Raw genomic sequence first — 15,716 nt, forward strand, 5'->3', positions numbered from 1 at the left:
GATAATATGCCCTTATAAAGTCATGTTTCAGGCAGAGTAGTTAATATCAAATGCACTGTTAATCAATTGTATTTATTGTTAAGAAATTTGGTGATAATACATCGAAAAAAATCCTATATTTACATTCCACAAGAGATCAAACAAATTACACGTCTGAATATTGCACTAACATCTCATCTCCATGGTACAGTATATAATTGAGATGGGTACTAAAGCAAAATATGCACAAACTCAATGACCCGTTATATAGCTTAATTATGTGACACTAGCCAACTCATTTATTTTCATTTATTTATAAAGTAAATGAAAATACACATTTAAAATGAATAAAATAAGGCAAGACTCCCATGCTGCCACCGTACCAGAACCTCCAAGAAATTCAAAAAAACACTTACTATGTGGTCAAGCCCTAGCTACATTACACTGTTACTATGTGGTCAAGCCCTATCTACATTACACTGTTACTATGTGGTCAAGCCCTATCTACATTACACTGTTACTATGTGGTCAAGCCCTAGCTACAATACACTGTTACTATGTGGTCAAGCCCTAGCTACATTACACTGTTACTATGTGGTCAAGCCCTAGCTACATTACACTGTTACTATGTGGTCAAGCCCTATCTACATTACACTGTTACTATGTGGTCAAGCCCTATCTACATTACACTGTTACTATGTGGTCAAGCCCTATCTACATTACACTGTTACTATGTGGTCAAGCCCTATCTACATTACACTGTTACTATGTGGTCAAGCCCTATCTACATTACACTGTTACTATGTGGTCAAGCCCTAGCTACAATACACTGTTACTATGTGGTCAAGCCCTATCTACATTACACTGTTACTATGTGGTCAAGCCCTATCTACATTACACTGTTACTATGTGGTCAAGCCCTATCTACATTACACTGTTACTATGTGGTCAAGCCCTAGCTACAATACACTGTTACTATGTGGTCAAGCCCTAGCTACATTACACTGTTACTATGTGGTCAAGCCCTAGCTACATTACACTGTTACTATGTGGTCAAGCCCTAGCTACTACTATGTGGTCAAGCCCTAGCTACAATGCACATTCCAGCTCAAGGTGTTTCACACCAACATTACAGGCGAGTCAACCTGTGACTCAACCCAAAGTGGTTTAGTGGTGAAAACCCCTTCAGGCGTCATTCCTTAAAGCGGCAGTCAGCAGTTGAAACAAAAACAAAGCGTATTCTCTGCCCGTTTCAGTAAAAAGCTGGAGGGATGGGGCTAGAGAAATGTTAACACTCAAATTCATAGGCACGGCTAAGGAGTAACCATCCATGATATCAACATTATAGCTTGAACCATATTTTGAAGCTACTGTTTATAGTGTTTGTTACCATGTACTTTGTTTACAAACATTGGAGTAAAACAAGCTTATATATTTTGGGTTCTGATGGGGTACGACAGTTGAACTAAGCTCATGATGAATGTATAAGTCATATTCGCCAAGAAACAATGGGTACATATTAATCATTTACAAGTCCAAAAATGGATGTAACAACTGCAGATTGCCCCTTTAAGGTAGACGATCACATGGTTACCTCAAAATACACTACACTGTAGCGAACAACATTCACTGTTTCATTGAAACAACTGACATCTGCCATACATACGATGGCAAATCATTTCTACGTAGACTGGACTGTCTGACTGACAGTGTTTCTGGACAGGAGATTTCATCCTACTGGGCAGCAGACCGGACCTGGTAGCCTTTCCCCTTCAGGATACGCCGCACCTAAGAGAAACAACCAGAGGCACATTATTACAATACAGTACCCATCTTGAAGTGTGTGTGTGTTTTGAATGTCTGCCAGTCTAACACGTGAACTTGTGTGTTCTTCCTGATGTGTTTTTACTGCGTCTCTGTGTTTGCGTCTCAGACAGACCTTAATAGTAATTGATAAAAGGTTCTCAGTCGACTTGCCTGGTTAAATAATGATTACATGATAGTAAAACAACGACATGGGAATATTCACCTGAAAGATAGATACAAGAACACTTAAATGCTCCCACAGAGGGAGGATTCAACCGTGTGCTGGTATCTTATATTTTTCCAGGCAATGACATCAACGTAGAACCATGCTGTACTTTTTGTACCTTATTTATGGATGTGCTTACACTCTTAGTATTTTTTTTCTATCTAGAACCTAAACAAGTTTATTCGGCTATCCCCATATGAGAACCATTTGAAGAACCCTTTTTGGTTCCATGTTTGAACCTTTTTAGTTCCAGGTAGAACCTTTTTGGGTTCCGCATAGAGCCATTTCTACAGAAGGGGGACACCCGAAGAACCATTTTGGGGCATTATTCACCTGGTCTCCGACGGGCCCTTCAGCCACCAGCTGGGCAGGCTGCTCATTCTCCAGGTTCTTGGAGCTGGGGTCGGCCCCTCTCCTCATCAGCAGTTTCACAGCATCTACCTGAGTCAGGCGACCATGCACAGAACTGGCAAAGTGTAGCGCTGTGTTTCCACTGAATGCCTGTATAGACAGAACTCATGTTAGAGGGTTTAGTTAACTTACCTCCTGATGACCAAAAAACAATGAACAATGGGAACACTGTTTGTCAGCTCAGAATTTGAGCCAGCACTCCGATTTGTTATCATGTACGTTTGTTTTCCAGAGAGAGGCGAGACCTCACCTTGACATTAGGTACTGTAGCAGTATCTCACCTTGACATTAGGTACTGTAGCAGTATCTCACCTTGACATTAGGTAATGTAGCAGTATCTCACCTTGACATTAGGCACTGTAGCAGTATCTCACCTTGACATTAGGTACTGTAGCAGTATCTCACCTTGACATTAGGTACTGTAGCAGTATCTCACCTTGACATTAGGTACTGTAGCAGTATCTCACCTTGACATTAGGTACTGTAGCAGTATCTCACCTTGACATTAGGTACTGTAGCAGTATCTCACCTTGACATTAGGTACTGTAGCAGTATCTCACCTTGACATTAGGTACTGTAGCAGTATCTCACCTTGACATTAGGTACTGTAGCAGTATCTCACCTTGACATTAGGTACTGTAGCAGTATCTCACCTTGACATTAGGTACTGTAGCAGTATCTCACCTTGACATTAGGTACTGTAGCAGTATCTCACCTTGACATTAGGTACTGTAGCAGTATCTCACCTTGACATTAGGTACTGTAGCAGTATCTCACCTTGACATTAGGTACTGTAGCAGTATCTCACCTTGACATTAGGTACTGTAGCAGTATCTCACCTTGACATTAGGTACTGTAGCAGTATCTCACCTTGACATTAGGTACTGTAGCAGTATCTCACCTTGACATTAGGTACTGTAGCAGTATCTCACCTTGACATTAGGTACTGTAGCAGTATCTCACCTTGACATTAGGTACTGTAGCAGTATCTCACCTTGACATTAGGTACTGTAGCAGTATCTCACCTTGACATTAGGTAATGTAGCAGTATCTCACCTTGACATTAGGTACTGTAGCAGTATCTCACCTTGACATTAGGTACTGTAGCAGTATCTCACCTTGACATTAGGTAATGTAGCAGTATCTCACCTTGACATTAGGTACTGTAGCAGTATCTCACCTTGACATTAGGTACTGTAGCAGTATCTCACCTTGACATTAGGTAATGTAGCAGTATCTCACCTTGACATTAGGTACTGTAGCAGTATCTCACCTTGACATTAGGTACTGTAGCAGTATCTCACCTTGACATTAGGTAATGTAGCAGTATCTCACCTTGACATTAGGTACTGTAGCAGTATCTCACTTTGACATTAGGTAATGTAGTAGTATCTCACCTTGACATTGACGATAGACAGAGAGGCTGGCTGGTCGAGGAAGATGCGTAAAAGCTCCACATTGGCCTCCTGAGAAGCCATGTGCAGGGAGGTGCGGCCACTTTTATGATCCTGTTGGAAAAAGACAAGTACGGTCAGACTGTATGGAATGGGCTATGCTGCCAAAGAATGATACGCAAAAATCATAAATGAAAAGATTCTCAACCTCTAGCCTGGTTTCAGATCTGTTTATGATGCCTTGTCAACTCCAATGACCGTAGGAGTTGGCAAGGTTGGAGTTGACAAGGCATCAGACAGATTTGGGAGCAGGCTACTCAAACTCACCTTAGTTGCACAGGAGGCTCCCATGAGCAGCAGTGTGTTGACACACTGCCTCAGTAGCTTCCTTCTCTGCATCAACTCCACCTCCCCAGGGGACTGGGGGGTCGCCGCCATACGGCCCAATTCCTGGACAACCGCATTGTGAGAGCGGACCGCTGTCTGAAGAGGAGTTAGGCCTGGAGAGAAAAGCAGGTTGAGGCATTGGGGAGGTAGTATTTATTTTGCCGTTATGACGGTTAAATAATGTTGACTGCCGTAGTTTGCGACTCAGCCTTGGGTTGAGACACAGGTTGTCTCACCTGTTTTATTGTATAGAGGATTATGAGCAATCCTGACAGGTCATAGTTCTGAGCAACTCTGACTCACCATCATAGTTGACTTCTTCCACACTAAGCTCCTGCCCTTTACCCTTCAGAGCTCTTTGGATGGTCTACGGGAAGAGAGAGAGTGTGAAGGAGAATGTTAAACAGGGGGATAAAGGGCAGATGGGTATAACAGGAAGAACTTTTGATTTCAATTTAAAAAACACACACACACACACACACTTGTGTTAAGGTACAACTGTGGAATTAGCTAGTCATGGTAAAACATGTCATCGCTAACGACGACAGTGTCAATGTTTAGTTCTAGAGATCTAAAAGAGATAGTATATGCCAGCCATTCATCAGCAGCGCCTGTTCTTCCTTAATGCAATAGTATTCGACAACCAAGAACTGTCGTGAGAGTCATCCAGGACCAGTTGAGTAACAGATTAATAGGCGTTAATGATTGGGAGGTTTAGCGTGCCATGTTCTGTTGACGGTTAATGTTTGATAGGTTGGGAGTGCATTTGCCGTGACCTTTTAGCAGATGCACATCTGTTGTTAAACCAGTTTTTCAAAGAAAGGGGGATTTTGTCCCAGTGTTGTTTTGAGGAAATGCTCTGTGATTGGCTGGCTGTTATATATGTTATGAGCTGATGAGGAAGTCACTGCCTGCGATCTAACCCGATACAGAACAACTGTTGCTATGGGACACAAAAAAACATTCCAACATTCCAAGTCAGGAGGAACATCAAACACAGTGAGACAAAATTCCAATTGAAAGATAAAAATCACTGAAAAGGGCACCGTTTATCACAGATAAGATGGCAACGTTTCTGTGAAACCTATAAATCCATTCATTGAGTCATGAGCCAAATTTGCATAGATTCTTATCAAAATGGCATCAGCAAGTTGCTGAGAGATCTCTTCTGATTGTGCATACAGCACCTGAGTTCTCTACACTTTTTTTGTTCCACTTGGGCATGAGCGTGCAGGGGGGTAAATCACCCCGCCTTATTTCCATATACTGGAAGCCTAGAACAATCGACCATTGACAACCAACCTGTGGTTTTACTTCTTGAAACTAGCAGGGGTAAAATACCCTGAAAACCAAGGTTGCACAGTGCAGAGGACATACTGTATCAGACTATGTTCAAGTCATCTGGTGAAGACATAAAAGGATCGTTGTTCAGGCGATCATAAACCTAGCTTTTCCATTCATACATTAACAAACAAGGCTCCTGGTAAAAACATTAACTTTGTTTGCTGTGATTGGCAACCAGTGTTATTAAAAGGGAGAACTCACATCCCTACGGCTCAGTGTTTTCCCTGACTTATCTTCCAACCACTATTTCCTTCCTCTAGTGCCAAGACGTTGATTAAAGTTGCCAAACCTTATGTATTATTATAATAATTATAATAATAATAATAAAAACAGAGATTGTGTTCAACAATCATCATGTTTTCAGACCTTTATTCAAACCTTTCATACCATAGTCTCTGTATGATGAGGTATTTTCACTTTAGTTGTGAAAACCCGACCCTAGGCAACACAGTGAGTAGGATGTGGTTTCAACGATGGACTCTTTTGGCAAAGAGGAACTAAGTCACTGCCTACATTGATAAGGGAAAACTAAAGCTGGGGTTTTGCCTCACAAATCCAGGGGCAGACATGCCAGAACAACGTGATTCAAAACCAAAGTTTGCAGGCACAACCTTTGCAGTTGTTTTAGTTCAGGTAGTTGATGCAAACTAGCCACTTGTGAAATGCACTCATTAAAAATAACCTCTGATCTCCATATTGCTAGCTACTATTTAGCATTTTATTCAAGCTGATAAAGTAGTGACGTAGGCAGTTCCTCTATACCAAAAGAGTCCATCACTGAAACCAGACCTTAGTCACTGTATTGTTTACACTGTATTTCTTACACTGGTCTATGTGCATGACACTTCCCTGACTATCTTTTATTTGTATTTAATTCATTTTCATTTAACTAGGAAAGTCAGATAAAGAACAAATGATTATTTTTTAATGACGGCCTACCCCGGAAAAAACCTCCCCTAACCCGGATGACGCTGGGCCAATTGTGCGCCGCCCTATGGGACTCCCGATCACAGACGGTTGTGATACAGCCTGGGATCAAACCAGGGTCTGTAGTGACACCTCTAGCACTGAGATGCAGTGCCTTAGACCGTTGCGCCACTGAGGAGCACTGGGTTATCTAACTGCTAAGGTTGACTGGCTGCAGTGATGCCTCAAACAGAAGTTGTGAAATACAAGTTATAAGGCCAGAACATGACATGGTCAAATTAAATCCAGAGCCCCTATTCATATCACACTCTTAGTATGTGCCACAGTGGGAAAGTCAAAGACCTGGAGAGTGAGAGCGTGGCCCTTCTCTGCACACACATGCAGAGGGGAGCGGCCCCAGCAGTCAGTGGTGTTGATCTGAGCCCCCTGGGCCAACAGGTCCTGCACTATCAGATGTTGATTGGCTGCAACGCTCAATTGAAGGGCACTCTGGGTACAAAACAAAAGACAAAAAAGATCAAATGTTGAAAATCCTCCTTTTCAGATGATATCCCAGTTGTAATCATAACTGCGCCCTTGTGGCCATTTCCAAATCAACCCATAGCCACTAGCTCCTAGGCACTAGTGTGTGTGTGTGTGTGTGTGTGTGTGTGTGTGTGTGTGTGTGTGGCAGAAGTCTCTGGGGCTAGGGGTCCATTTAGAATTGGGCGTGAGAATGTAAATCCTTACCTGGCCATTGTGCTCCTTCATATCCAGCATGCCGACAGTAGCCATCTTGCTGGCCAGCACATAAGCTAGAGCCCTTCTGCCCTGTGCCACAGCTATGTGCAAGAATCTGGCAACACAGAGATAAAAAAAATCTACACTAAGACAAAAGGGTTCCAAAGGGGTTCTTCAGCTCTCTCCATAGGAGAACTCCCTTTGGTTCCATATAGAACCCTCTGTGGAAAGGGTTCTACATTGAACCCCAAATGGTTCTACTTGGAACCAAAAGTGTTCTATATGGAACCAAAAGGGGTTCATCAAAGGGTTATCCTATTGGGACAACTGAAGAACCCTTTTAGGTTCTAGATAGCAGCTTTTTTCTAAGAGTATAAATGTCTGCATAGGTCACATGATGGATTAGAACAGTGGTCACTAACATCCTTGTTCCTGGAGAGCTACAGGGTGTGGCAAGTTTGTGTTCAAACACTGTGCTAGGCTGGAACAAAACCCTGCACACCCATACCTCCCCAGGACCAGAGTTGGAGGCCACTGGGTTAGAAAAATAACTGAGTTGAGTATGCATAGTTGCTTAGATCTACAAAAGGCAAATGTATACAAGGGGTTGATGAATACTACACAAACTGACGTGTCTCCATCATTATCCTGGCTTGTGAGCATCTCGGGGGTGAGCCCTGCCAACTTCTCCTCTTCCTGTCGTATCTGCCATTGAAAGAAGGACGTCGGCTCCCCTTCAGCAAACTGAGCCAATGGCCAAACACCCTTTGGGGTTAGCGGGGCTATGAAAGGCTGGGGGACATAGGAGTTTCCCATTGCTTGTGGCATGTGGGTTTGAGGGTAGAGGGACTGATAGTCGAAGAGGCTGAAGGGGTCAGGGAGGGTCTCTTGTGGGGAGGTCTCTGATTTCATGGACTCATATCCCAGTTCCATGAAGTCAATGTCCAATGTGCGTCCCTCTGGAGGGCTCAGACTCTGAAAGAGAAGTGGATGGTAAATACTTAAAAGGGCTAATCTGCAGATGATACATCCATTTATGGACTTGTAAATGAACTGTATGTACCCATTGATTATTTTTTTTAATGTTTTATATTTAACTAGGCAAGTCAGATAAGAACAAATTCTTATTTACAATGACGGCCTACCCCGGCCAAACCCGGACGACACTGGGCCTATTGTACGCAGCCCTATGGGACTCCCGATTACGTCTGGATGTGATACAGCATGGTTAAACTATCATTTTGATATCATGGATGGTCAGTCCTTACATCCATTGCTCAGTCTATGCATTGGAGAGTGGTTCCATTTCTCCAGCCCAATCCCTCAGAGGTTTAGAACCAGAACACTTTGTTATGGTTTCAACCAATGATTGGGATTGCTGCTTTAAGTACATTTCCTGTCATGAAAGGTAAACAATAAGGAAGAAAGATATTTGTAGTTGGGTTCCTTCCACTCCAAAACAACAGAGTTTATATGAGACACACATGCTAAACCTAATAATCTATATGCATGATAACATTGCCAAACTGTATTCCTAATTTGGAGTTCTGGAATAGCCCTCAGGGTGGAGGCGGTAACTCAGTCTCACTGGGATTTACCCGGAGGGGAACTAAGCAAGTGAAGTGACATCAGATTACACAGAAAAGGAGAAATGGAATTAGGCTATTGAAGTAGTCGGTCATATCACACAATATAGTTTGGAGCTATAACAATGTGACCTGCATGAGAGTTTGTGGTTTTCACTAGTTCTTCATTAGCTAAACCAGAGGAATATCCCTAGATTTATTTAACCTGAGTCTATGAAACCAACCCTAGCCTGAACACCAAGAACCGTGGGAAAAGTTAAAGGGGACTCAATTAAAATAACATTAGAACCAAAAGCAAACAATTACCAGGATTGCCTTTGCAGTAGCAAGTCTTTTAGCAGGTGAATCGGTTATCAAGCTGAAGTCCCCAGTCCTCTTATGCCCTTGAAGAAGGGAGGTCAACTCTACACGATAACCAACAAAAAAAAACATTTGCACATGATATTATAATGTACTGTATCTACAGTATTTCTGGATAATGTGTGTTGATAAAACGTTAGTATTACCTGTGTATTCTCCCTCAGAGTGTTGCTGGACATGAAGAAAAACAGAGATCATGAAAATATGGACAGATGTAAGCTAAATATATGCAAGCTAACCATAACATTTACACAAACTAGCAGAACAATAACATAACATAATTTACCTGTACATTTTGGTTGCTAAGGCGCTTCTGCATGATGAGTTCTTTCACTGTATTCTTCACCCGTACACCTTGGAAACGGCCAAAAGACCGCACCTCACTCATGGAACACTCTGCAACAGGTATAAATAGGACCGATGAGAATCTCTGATCCCAAGACAAGTTTGAAATAAACACTAATTTTGATTAGTTTGCTATTGAGGCAAAAGTGGTTGTGTTGAATTAAAGGTACACTCAGCAATCCATAAAATGCTCATTTGCAAAAAGCCATTGATGTATGATATATCTATAGTGGTAGGATACATTAATACAGTTCCTGGGAACTCTGCCTGCCAAGTTCAAGCACAGGAGCTCAAATACTCGATGTTATTCAACAGGGCGTGGAAGCTACAAAAAGAGGCATGTCCATATAGTCGTTGAAGTTGCTTGATCTGCACAGATGATTACATCTCATTATGTCTGGAGAACTGTCTCAGAAGTCAGGCTTTATCGACATCAGAATCTCAGGTATTCTAAACAACTCAGAAACACAACCTTCATACTCCAGTGTATAAAGAAACATTCTAAAATGGGCAAGACGACCTGGAACGCGACCTCACACGTCCCCTATTTCCACAGCTAGCGGAGCTCATGCCAAATTCACACTGTTATCTACAACCTTCACCAAATGACAGTAACAGTTCACTTTCCTCTGCCATTCAAATAGCCCAATGTATCTACCTTGCTCTTCCATTGTACCGTGCTATTATAGGTCTAACCATGATCAGTGGTGTAAAGTGCTTAAGTAAAAATGCTTAAAACTTAAGTCGTTTTTGGGGGTATCTGTACTTTTTATATTTTTTGACAACGTTTACTTTACCACATTCCTAAAGAAAATTATGTACTTTTTACTCCATACATTTTCCCTGACAACAAAATGTACTCGTTACATTTGGAATGCTTAGCAGGACAGGAAAATGGTCTAATTCACACACTTCTCAAGAGAACATCCCTAGTCATCCCTACCGCCTCTGATCTAAATGATGTCTATGTGGGAGCGTGCCCCTGGCTATCCGGAAATTTAAAAAACAAAAAAGTGCTGCCATCTGGTTTGCTTAATATAAGGAATTTGAAATTATTTATACTTAATTATATTTTAGCAATTACATTTCCTTTTGAAACTTGAGTATATTTAAAACCATATACTTTAAAACTTTTACTCAAATAGGATTTTACTGGGTGACTGACTTTTCTTGAGTGAATTTTCTATGAAGGTATCTTTACTTTTACTCAAGTATGACAATTGGGTCATTTTTCCACCACTGCCCATGATCAGTAATCCTCCGTGTCACTAACGCAATGTTCTTTTCGGTGTTCCAGAAGTAGGCTAATAAGGAAGTAACCATTAACTTCAAGAATTATTATCGGATAATATAAAGTAGCCAGCCTATCATTATTAACACAATAGTCTGCTTAGAGGAAAAATAACAACAATTACAAATATGTATATTGATTTCTAAAAGTGAGGGTTTTATTTTACCGTTCGTGGCACTGTCTGCAGTTGGCGGAGTCGGGCTCCCAACCTTTCCCCAGCCATCAAACTCGTTTGGCGCACAGAGAGAGTTGTTGATCTCCGTTGCAGGTGAGGTATCCTGGTAAAAAGACCCCAAATACACGGGGCTCGTTACAACAGTCCCTGGATGCACAAGATTCAGGCCGTTCTCGATAATTCTGTCGATGATCATGTTGCGCTCAGAGCTAGATCACTATGTATGCACTATCAAGAGTTCTAATGGAGTTTGTTCCCGTTTGGATCATGTGACTACTGTACCTTCAGAAGCGCACAAAAGCGAGTGCGCTTGTAGCCTACTTGAATTACGCATTGGGCGCGTTCCAGATCTGCCCGAGGACGTTCTACAAAAGTAGCCTATACCGGAACAGAGCAAAGCATCATAAATAGAATAGAAAACAATCTTTATTGTCCATTTTCACAGAAGTGGGATCAGTCACCATCCCACCTCTGACACCAGTGTATCCAACGCTCACAAGCATGTAGGCTAGACCAAAGAAACCATTGAAAAAATGGTCAGTTCAACTTAAATACAATTGTATTGGTCACATGCACCGAATACAACAGGTGTAGACTTTACAGTGAAATGCTTACTTACGAGTCCATTCCCAACCGTGCAGTTAAAAAGTAAGACACATTTTTGCTAAATAAAAAAGGAAATAGTAAAACAATATTGAGGCTGTAGACAAGGAGTACCAGTATGGAGTCAATGTGCCGGGGTACGAGGTAGTTGAGCTAGTTGAGGTAATACAGTATGTACCTGTGGGTAAGGGTAAAAGTGACTAGGCAATCGGGTTATATAAACAGTAAACAGTAGCAGCAGCATATGTGAAGTGTGAACATGTGTCTATGTGTGAGTGTGTGTGTGAGTGAGTTGGAGTGTCAGTCTAGTATGTGAGCATGTGGGTAGAGTATAGTGAGTGTGTGAGTGAGTTGGAGTGTCAGTCTAGTATGTGAGCATGTGGGTAGAGTATAGTGAGTGTGTGAGTGAGTTGGAGTGTCAGTCTAGTATGTGAACATGTGGGTAGAGTATAGTGAGTGTGTGAGTGAGTTGGAGTGTCAGTCTAGTATGTGAGCATGTGGGTAGAGTATAGTGAGTGTGTGAGTGAGTTGGAGTGTCAGTCTAGTATGTGAGCATGTGGGTAGAGTATAGTGAGTGTGTTGGAGTGTCAGTCTAGTATGTGAGCATGTGGGTAGAGTATAGTGAGTGTGTTGGAGTGTCAGTCTAGTATGTGAGCATGTGGGTAGAGTATAGTGAGTGTGTGAGTGAGTTGGAGTGTCAGTCTAGTATGTGAGCATGTGGGTAGAGTATAGTGAGTGTGTTGGAGTGTCAGTCTAGTATGTGAGCATGTGGGTAGAGTATAGTGAGTGTGTGAGTGAGTTGGAGTGTCAGTCTAGTATGTGAGCATGTGGGTAGAGTATAGTGAGTGTGTTGGAGTGTCAGTCTAGTATGTGAGCATGTGGGTAGAGTATAGTGAGTGTGTTGGAGTGTCAGTCTAGTATGTGAGCATGTGGGTAAAGTATAGTGAGTGTGTGAGTGAGTTGGAGTGTCAGTCTAGTATGTGAGCATGTGGGTAGAGTATAGTGAGTGTGTTGGAGTGTCAGTCTAGTATGTGAGCATGTGGGTAAAGTATAGTGAGTGTGTTGGAGTGTCAGTCTAGTATGTGAGCATGTGGGTAAAGTATAGTGAGTGAGTTGGAGTGTCAGTCTAGTATGTGAGCATGTGGGTAGAGTATAGTGAGTGTGTTGGAGTGTCAGTCTAGTATGTGAGCATGTGGGTAAAGTATAGTGAGTGTGTTGGAGTGTCAGTCTAGTATGTGAGCATGTGGGTAGAGTATAGTGAGTGAGTTGGAGTGTCAGTCTAGTATGTGAGCATGTGGGTAAAGTATAGTGAGTGTGTTGGAGTGTCAGTCTAGTATGTGAGCATGTGGGTAGAGTATAGTGAGTGTGTTGGAGTGTCAGTCTAGTATGTGAGCATGTGGGTAAAGTATAGTGAGTGTGTTGGAGTGTCAGTCTAGTATGTGAGCATGTGGGTAGAGTATAGTGAGTGTGTTGGAGTGTCAGTCTAGTATGTGAGCATGTGGGTAGAGTATAGTGAGTGTGTTGGAGTGTCAGTCTAGTATGTGAGCATGTGGGTAGAGTATAGTGAGTGTGTTGGAGTGTCAGTCTAGTATGTGAGCATGTGGGTAGAGTATAGTGAGTGTGTGAGTGAGTTGGAGTGTCAGTCTAGTATGTGAGCATGTGGGTAGAGTATAGTGAGTGTGTTGGAGTGTCAGTCTAGTATGTGAGCATGTGGGTAGAGTATAGTGAGTGTGTTGGAGTGTCAGTCTAGTATGTGAGCATGTGGGTAGAGTATAGTGAGTGTGTTGGAGTGTCAGTCTAGTATGTGAGCATGTGGGTAGAGTATAGTGAGTGTGTTGGAGTGTCAGTCTAGTATGTGAGCATGTGGGTAGAGTATAGTGAGTGTGTTGGAGTGTCAGTCTAGTATGTGAGCATGTGGGTAAAGTATAGTGAGTGTGTTGGAGTGTCAGTCTAGTATGTGAGCATGTGGGTAGAGTATAGTGAGTGTGTTGGAGTGTCAGTCTAGTATGTGAGCATGTGGGTAGAGTATAGTGAGTGTGCGTAGAACCAGTGTAAGGGAGTCAGTGCAAAACAATTCAGATAAATAAATAATAAAGGGGTCAATGTAAATAGTCCAGGTGGCCATTTGATTAACAGTTCAGCAGTCGTATGGCTTGGGGGTAGAAGCTGTTCAGGAGCCTTTTGGTCAGACTTGGCGCTCCGCTACCGCTTGCCGTGTGGTAGTAGAGAGAACAGTCTATACCTTAGGTGGTTGGAGTCTTTGACTATTACTAGGGCCTTCCTCTGACACCGCCTGGTATAGAGGTCCTGGATGGCAAGGAGTTCGGCCCCAGTGAGGTACTGGGCCTTATGCACTTCCCTCTGTAGTGCCTTGCAGTCGGATGCCGAGCAGTTGCTATAACAAGAGGGGATGCAGCCAGTCAAGATGCCCTCAGATCCTTAAAGAGGATCATGCCAAATCTTTTCGGCCTCCTGGGGGGGAAGAGGCATTGTTGTGCCCTCTTCACAACTATGTTTGGGCCATGATAGGTCCTTAGTGATGTGGACACCAAGGAACTTGAAGCTCTCGACCCGCTCCACTACAGCCCCGTCGATGTGAATGGGGGCGTGTCCGGCCCTTAATTTCATGTAGTCCACGATAAACTCCTTTGTCTTGCCCACATTGCCAGGTCTCTGACCACCTCCCTATAGGCTGTCTCACCGTCGTCGGTGATTAGGCCTACCACCGTTGCGTCGTCGGCAATCTTAATGATGACGTTGGAGTCGTGCGCGGCCACACAGTCATGGATGAACAGGGAGTACAGGAGGCGACTGAGCACGCACCCCAGACCCTCGTGTTGAGAGTCAGTGTGGTGGATGTATTGTTGCCTACCCTCACATCCTGGGGTGACCCGTCAGGAAGACCAGCATCCAGTTGCAGAAGCAGGTGTTCAGTCCCAGGGTCCTTAGTTTAGTGATGAGCTTGGAGGGAAATATGGTGTTGAACGCTGAGCTGTTGTCAATAAACAGCATTCTCACATAGGTGTTCCTTTTGTCCAAGTGGGAAAGGGCAGTGTGGAGTGCAATAGAGATTGCGTTATCTGTGGATCTGTTGGGGCGGTATGTGAATTGGAGTGAGTCCAGGGTTTCCTGGATGGTGGTATGGATATGAGCCATGACCAGCCTTTCAAAGCATTTCAGGGCTACGGATGTGAGTGCTACGGGCCTGGTGTTCTTAGGCACAGGGACTATGGTGGTTTGCTTGAAACAAGGTACGTAAAACCCTCACAAACTTTTACAGATGCACAATTGAGAGCATCCTGTCGGGCTGTATCACCGCCTGGTACGGCAACTGCACCGCCCGCAACCGCAGGGCTCTCCAGAGGGTGGTGCAGTCTGTCCAACGCATCACCGGGGGGAAGCTACCAGCCCTCCAGGACACCTACACCACCCGATGTCACAGGAAGGCCAAAAAGATAATCAAGGACAACAACCAACCGAGCCACTGCCTGTTCACACCGCTATCATCCAGAAGGTGAGGTCAGTACACGTGCATCAAAGCTGAGAATGAGAGACTGAAAAACAGCTTCTATCTCAAGGCCCTCAGACTGTTAAACAGCCATCACTAGCACATTAGAGGCTGCTGCCCTATATACATAGACTTGAAATCACTGGCCACTTTAATAATGGAACACTTGTCACATTAATAATGTTTACATATCTTACATTACTCATCTCATATGTGTATACTGTATTCTATCCTATTCTACTGTATCTTAGTCTATGCCGCTCTGACATTGCTTGTCCAAATATTTATATATTCTTAATTCCATTCCTTTACTTTAGATTCTGTGTATTGTTAGATATTACTTGTTAGATATTACTGCACTGTTGGAGCTAGAAACACAAGCTTTTCGCTACACCCGCAATAACATCTGCTAAACACGTGTATGTGACAAAGACATTTTGATTTGATTTAATACAAACGGGGTCAGACAGAGGTTGGAAATGTCAGTGAAGTATGTGCCCTGGTAATCCCTCTAGCCCTGCAGCCTTGTGAATGTTAACTTGTTTAACCTTTTACTGCAGTGGCCTAAATCAAGGCTACCTGTCGCCCCAACACAGTGACCATGTATGTATGGTCACTTGGTTCCGGTCTACTTAATTAACGGGTGTCTCCCAT

The 15,716-nt window shown here is 43.0% G+C and overlaps 1 protein-coding gene across 2 annotated transcripts; it reads right to left on the reverse strand.

Annotated features, from left to right (window-relative positions):
- Window positions 1-53: 53 nt before the first annotated feature.
- On the reverse strand, window positions 54-11,470 carry nfkbiz (nuclear factor of kappa light polypeptide gene enhancer in B-cells inhibitor, zeta). 2 transcript variants are annotated; one of them, XM_031813589.1, is made up of 14 exons: window positions 11,421-11,470; window positions 11,234-11,329; window positions 10,943-11,054; window positions 9,427-9,536; window positions 9,287-9,311; window positions 9,087-9,184; window positions 7,826-8,169; window positions 7,204-7,309; window positions 6,817-6,963; window positions 4,507-4,570; window positions 4,144-4,316; window positions 3,820-3,930; window positions 2,345-2,512; window positions 54-1,767 (listed from the first exon to the last, which is right to left on the reverse strand). In XM_031813589.1, exons 4-14 carry the CDS (start codon window positions 9,526-9,528, stop codon window positions 1,714-1,716), a joined length of 1,392 nt encoding a protein of 463 aa, XP_031669449.1. In that variant the 5' UTR covers window positions 9,529-9,536; window positions 10,943-11,054; window positions 11,234-11,329; window positions 11,421-11,470; the 3' UTR covers window positions 54-1,713. The 2 variants fall into 2 exon arrangements, with proteins under 2 accessions (XP_031669449.1, XP_031669448.1); XM_031813588.1 differs by having other exon boundaries at window positions 10,943-11,445.
- Between the last annotated feature and the right edge of the window lie 4,246 nt (window positions 11,471-15,716).

Source organism: Oncorhynchus kisutch, unplaced genomic scaffold (assembly GCF_002021735.2).
Source record: "Oncorhynchus kisutch isolate 150728-3 unplaced genomic scaffold, Okis_V2 Okis05a-Okis16b_hom, whole genome shotgun sequence".
In the NCBI taxonomy this organism is placed as follows: domain Eukaryota; kingdom Metazoa; phylum Chordata; class Actinopteri; order Salmoniformes; family Salmonidae; genus Oncorhynchus; species Oncorhynchus kisutch.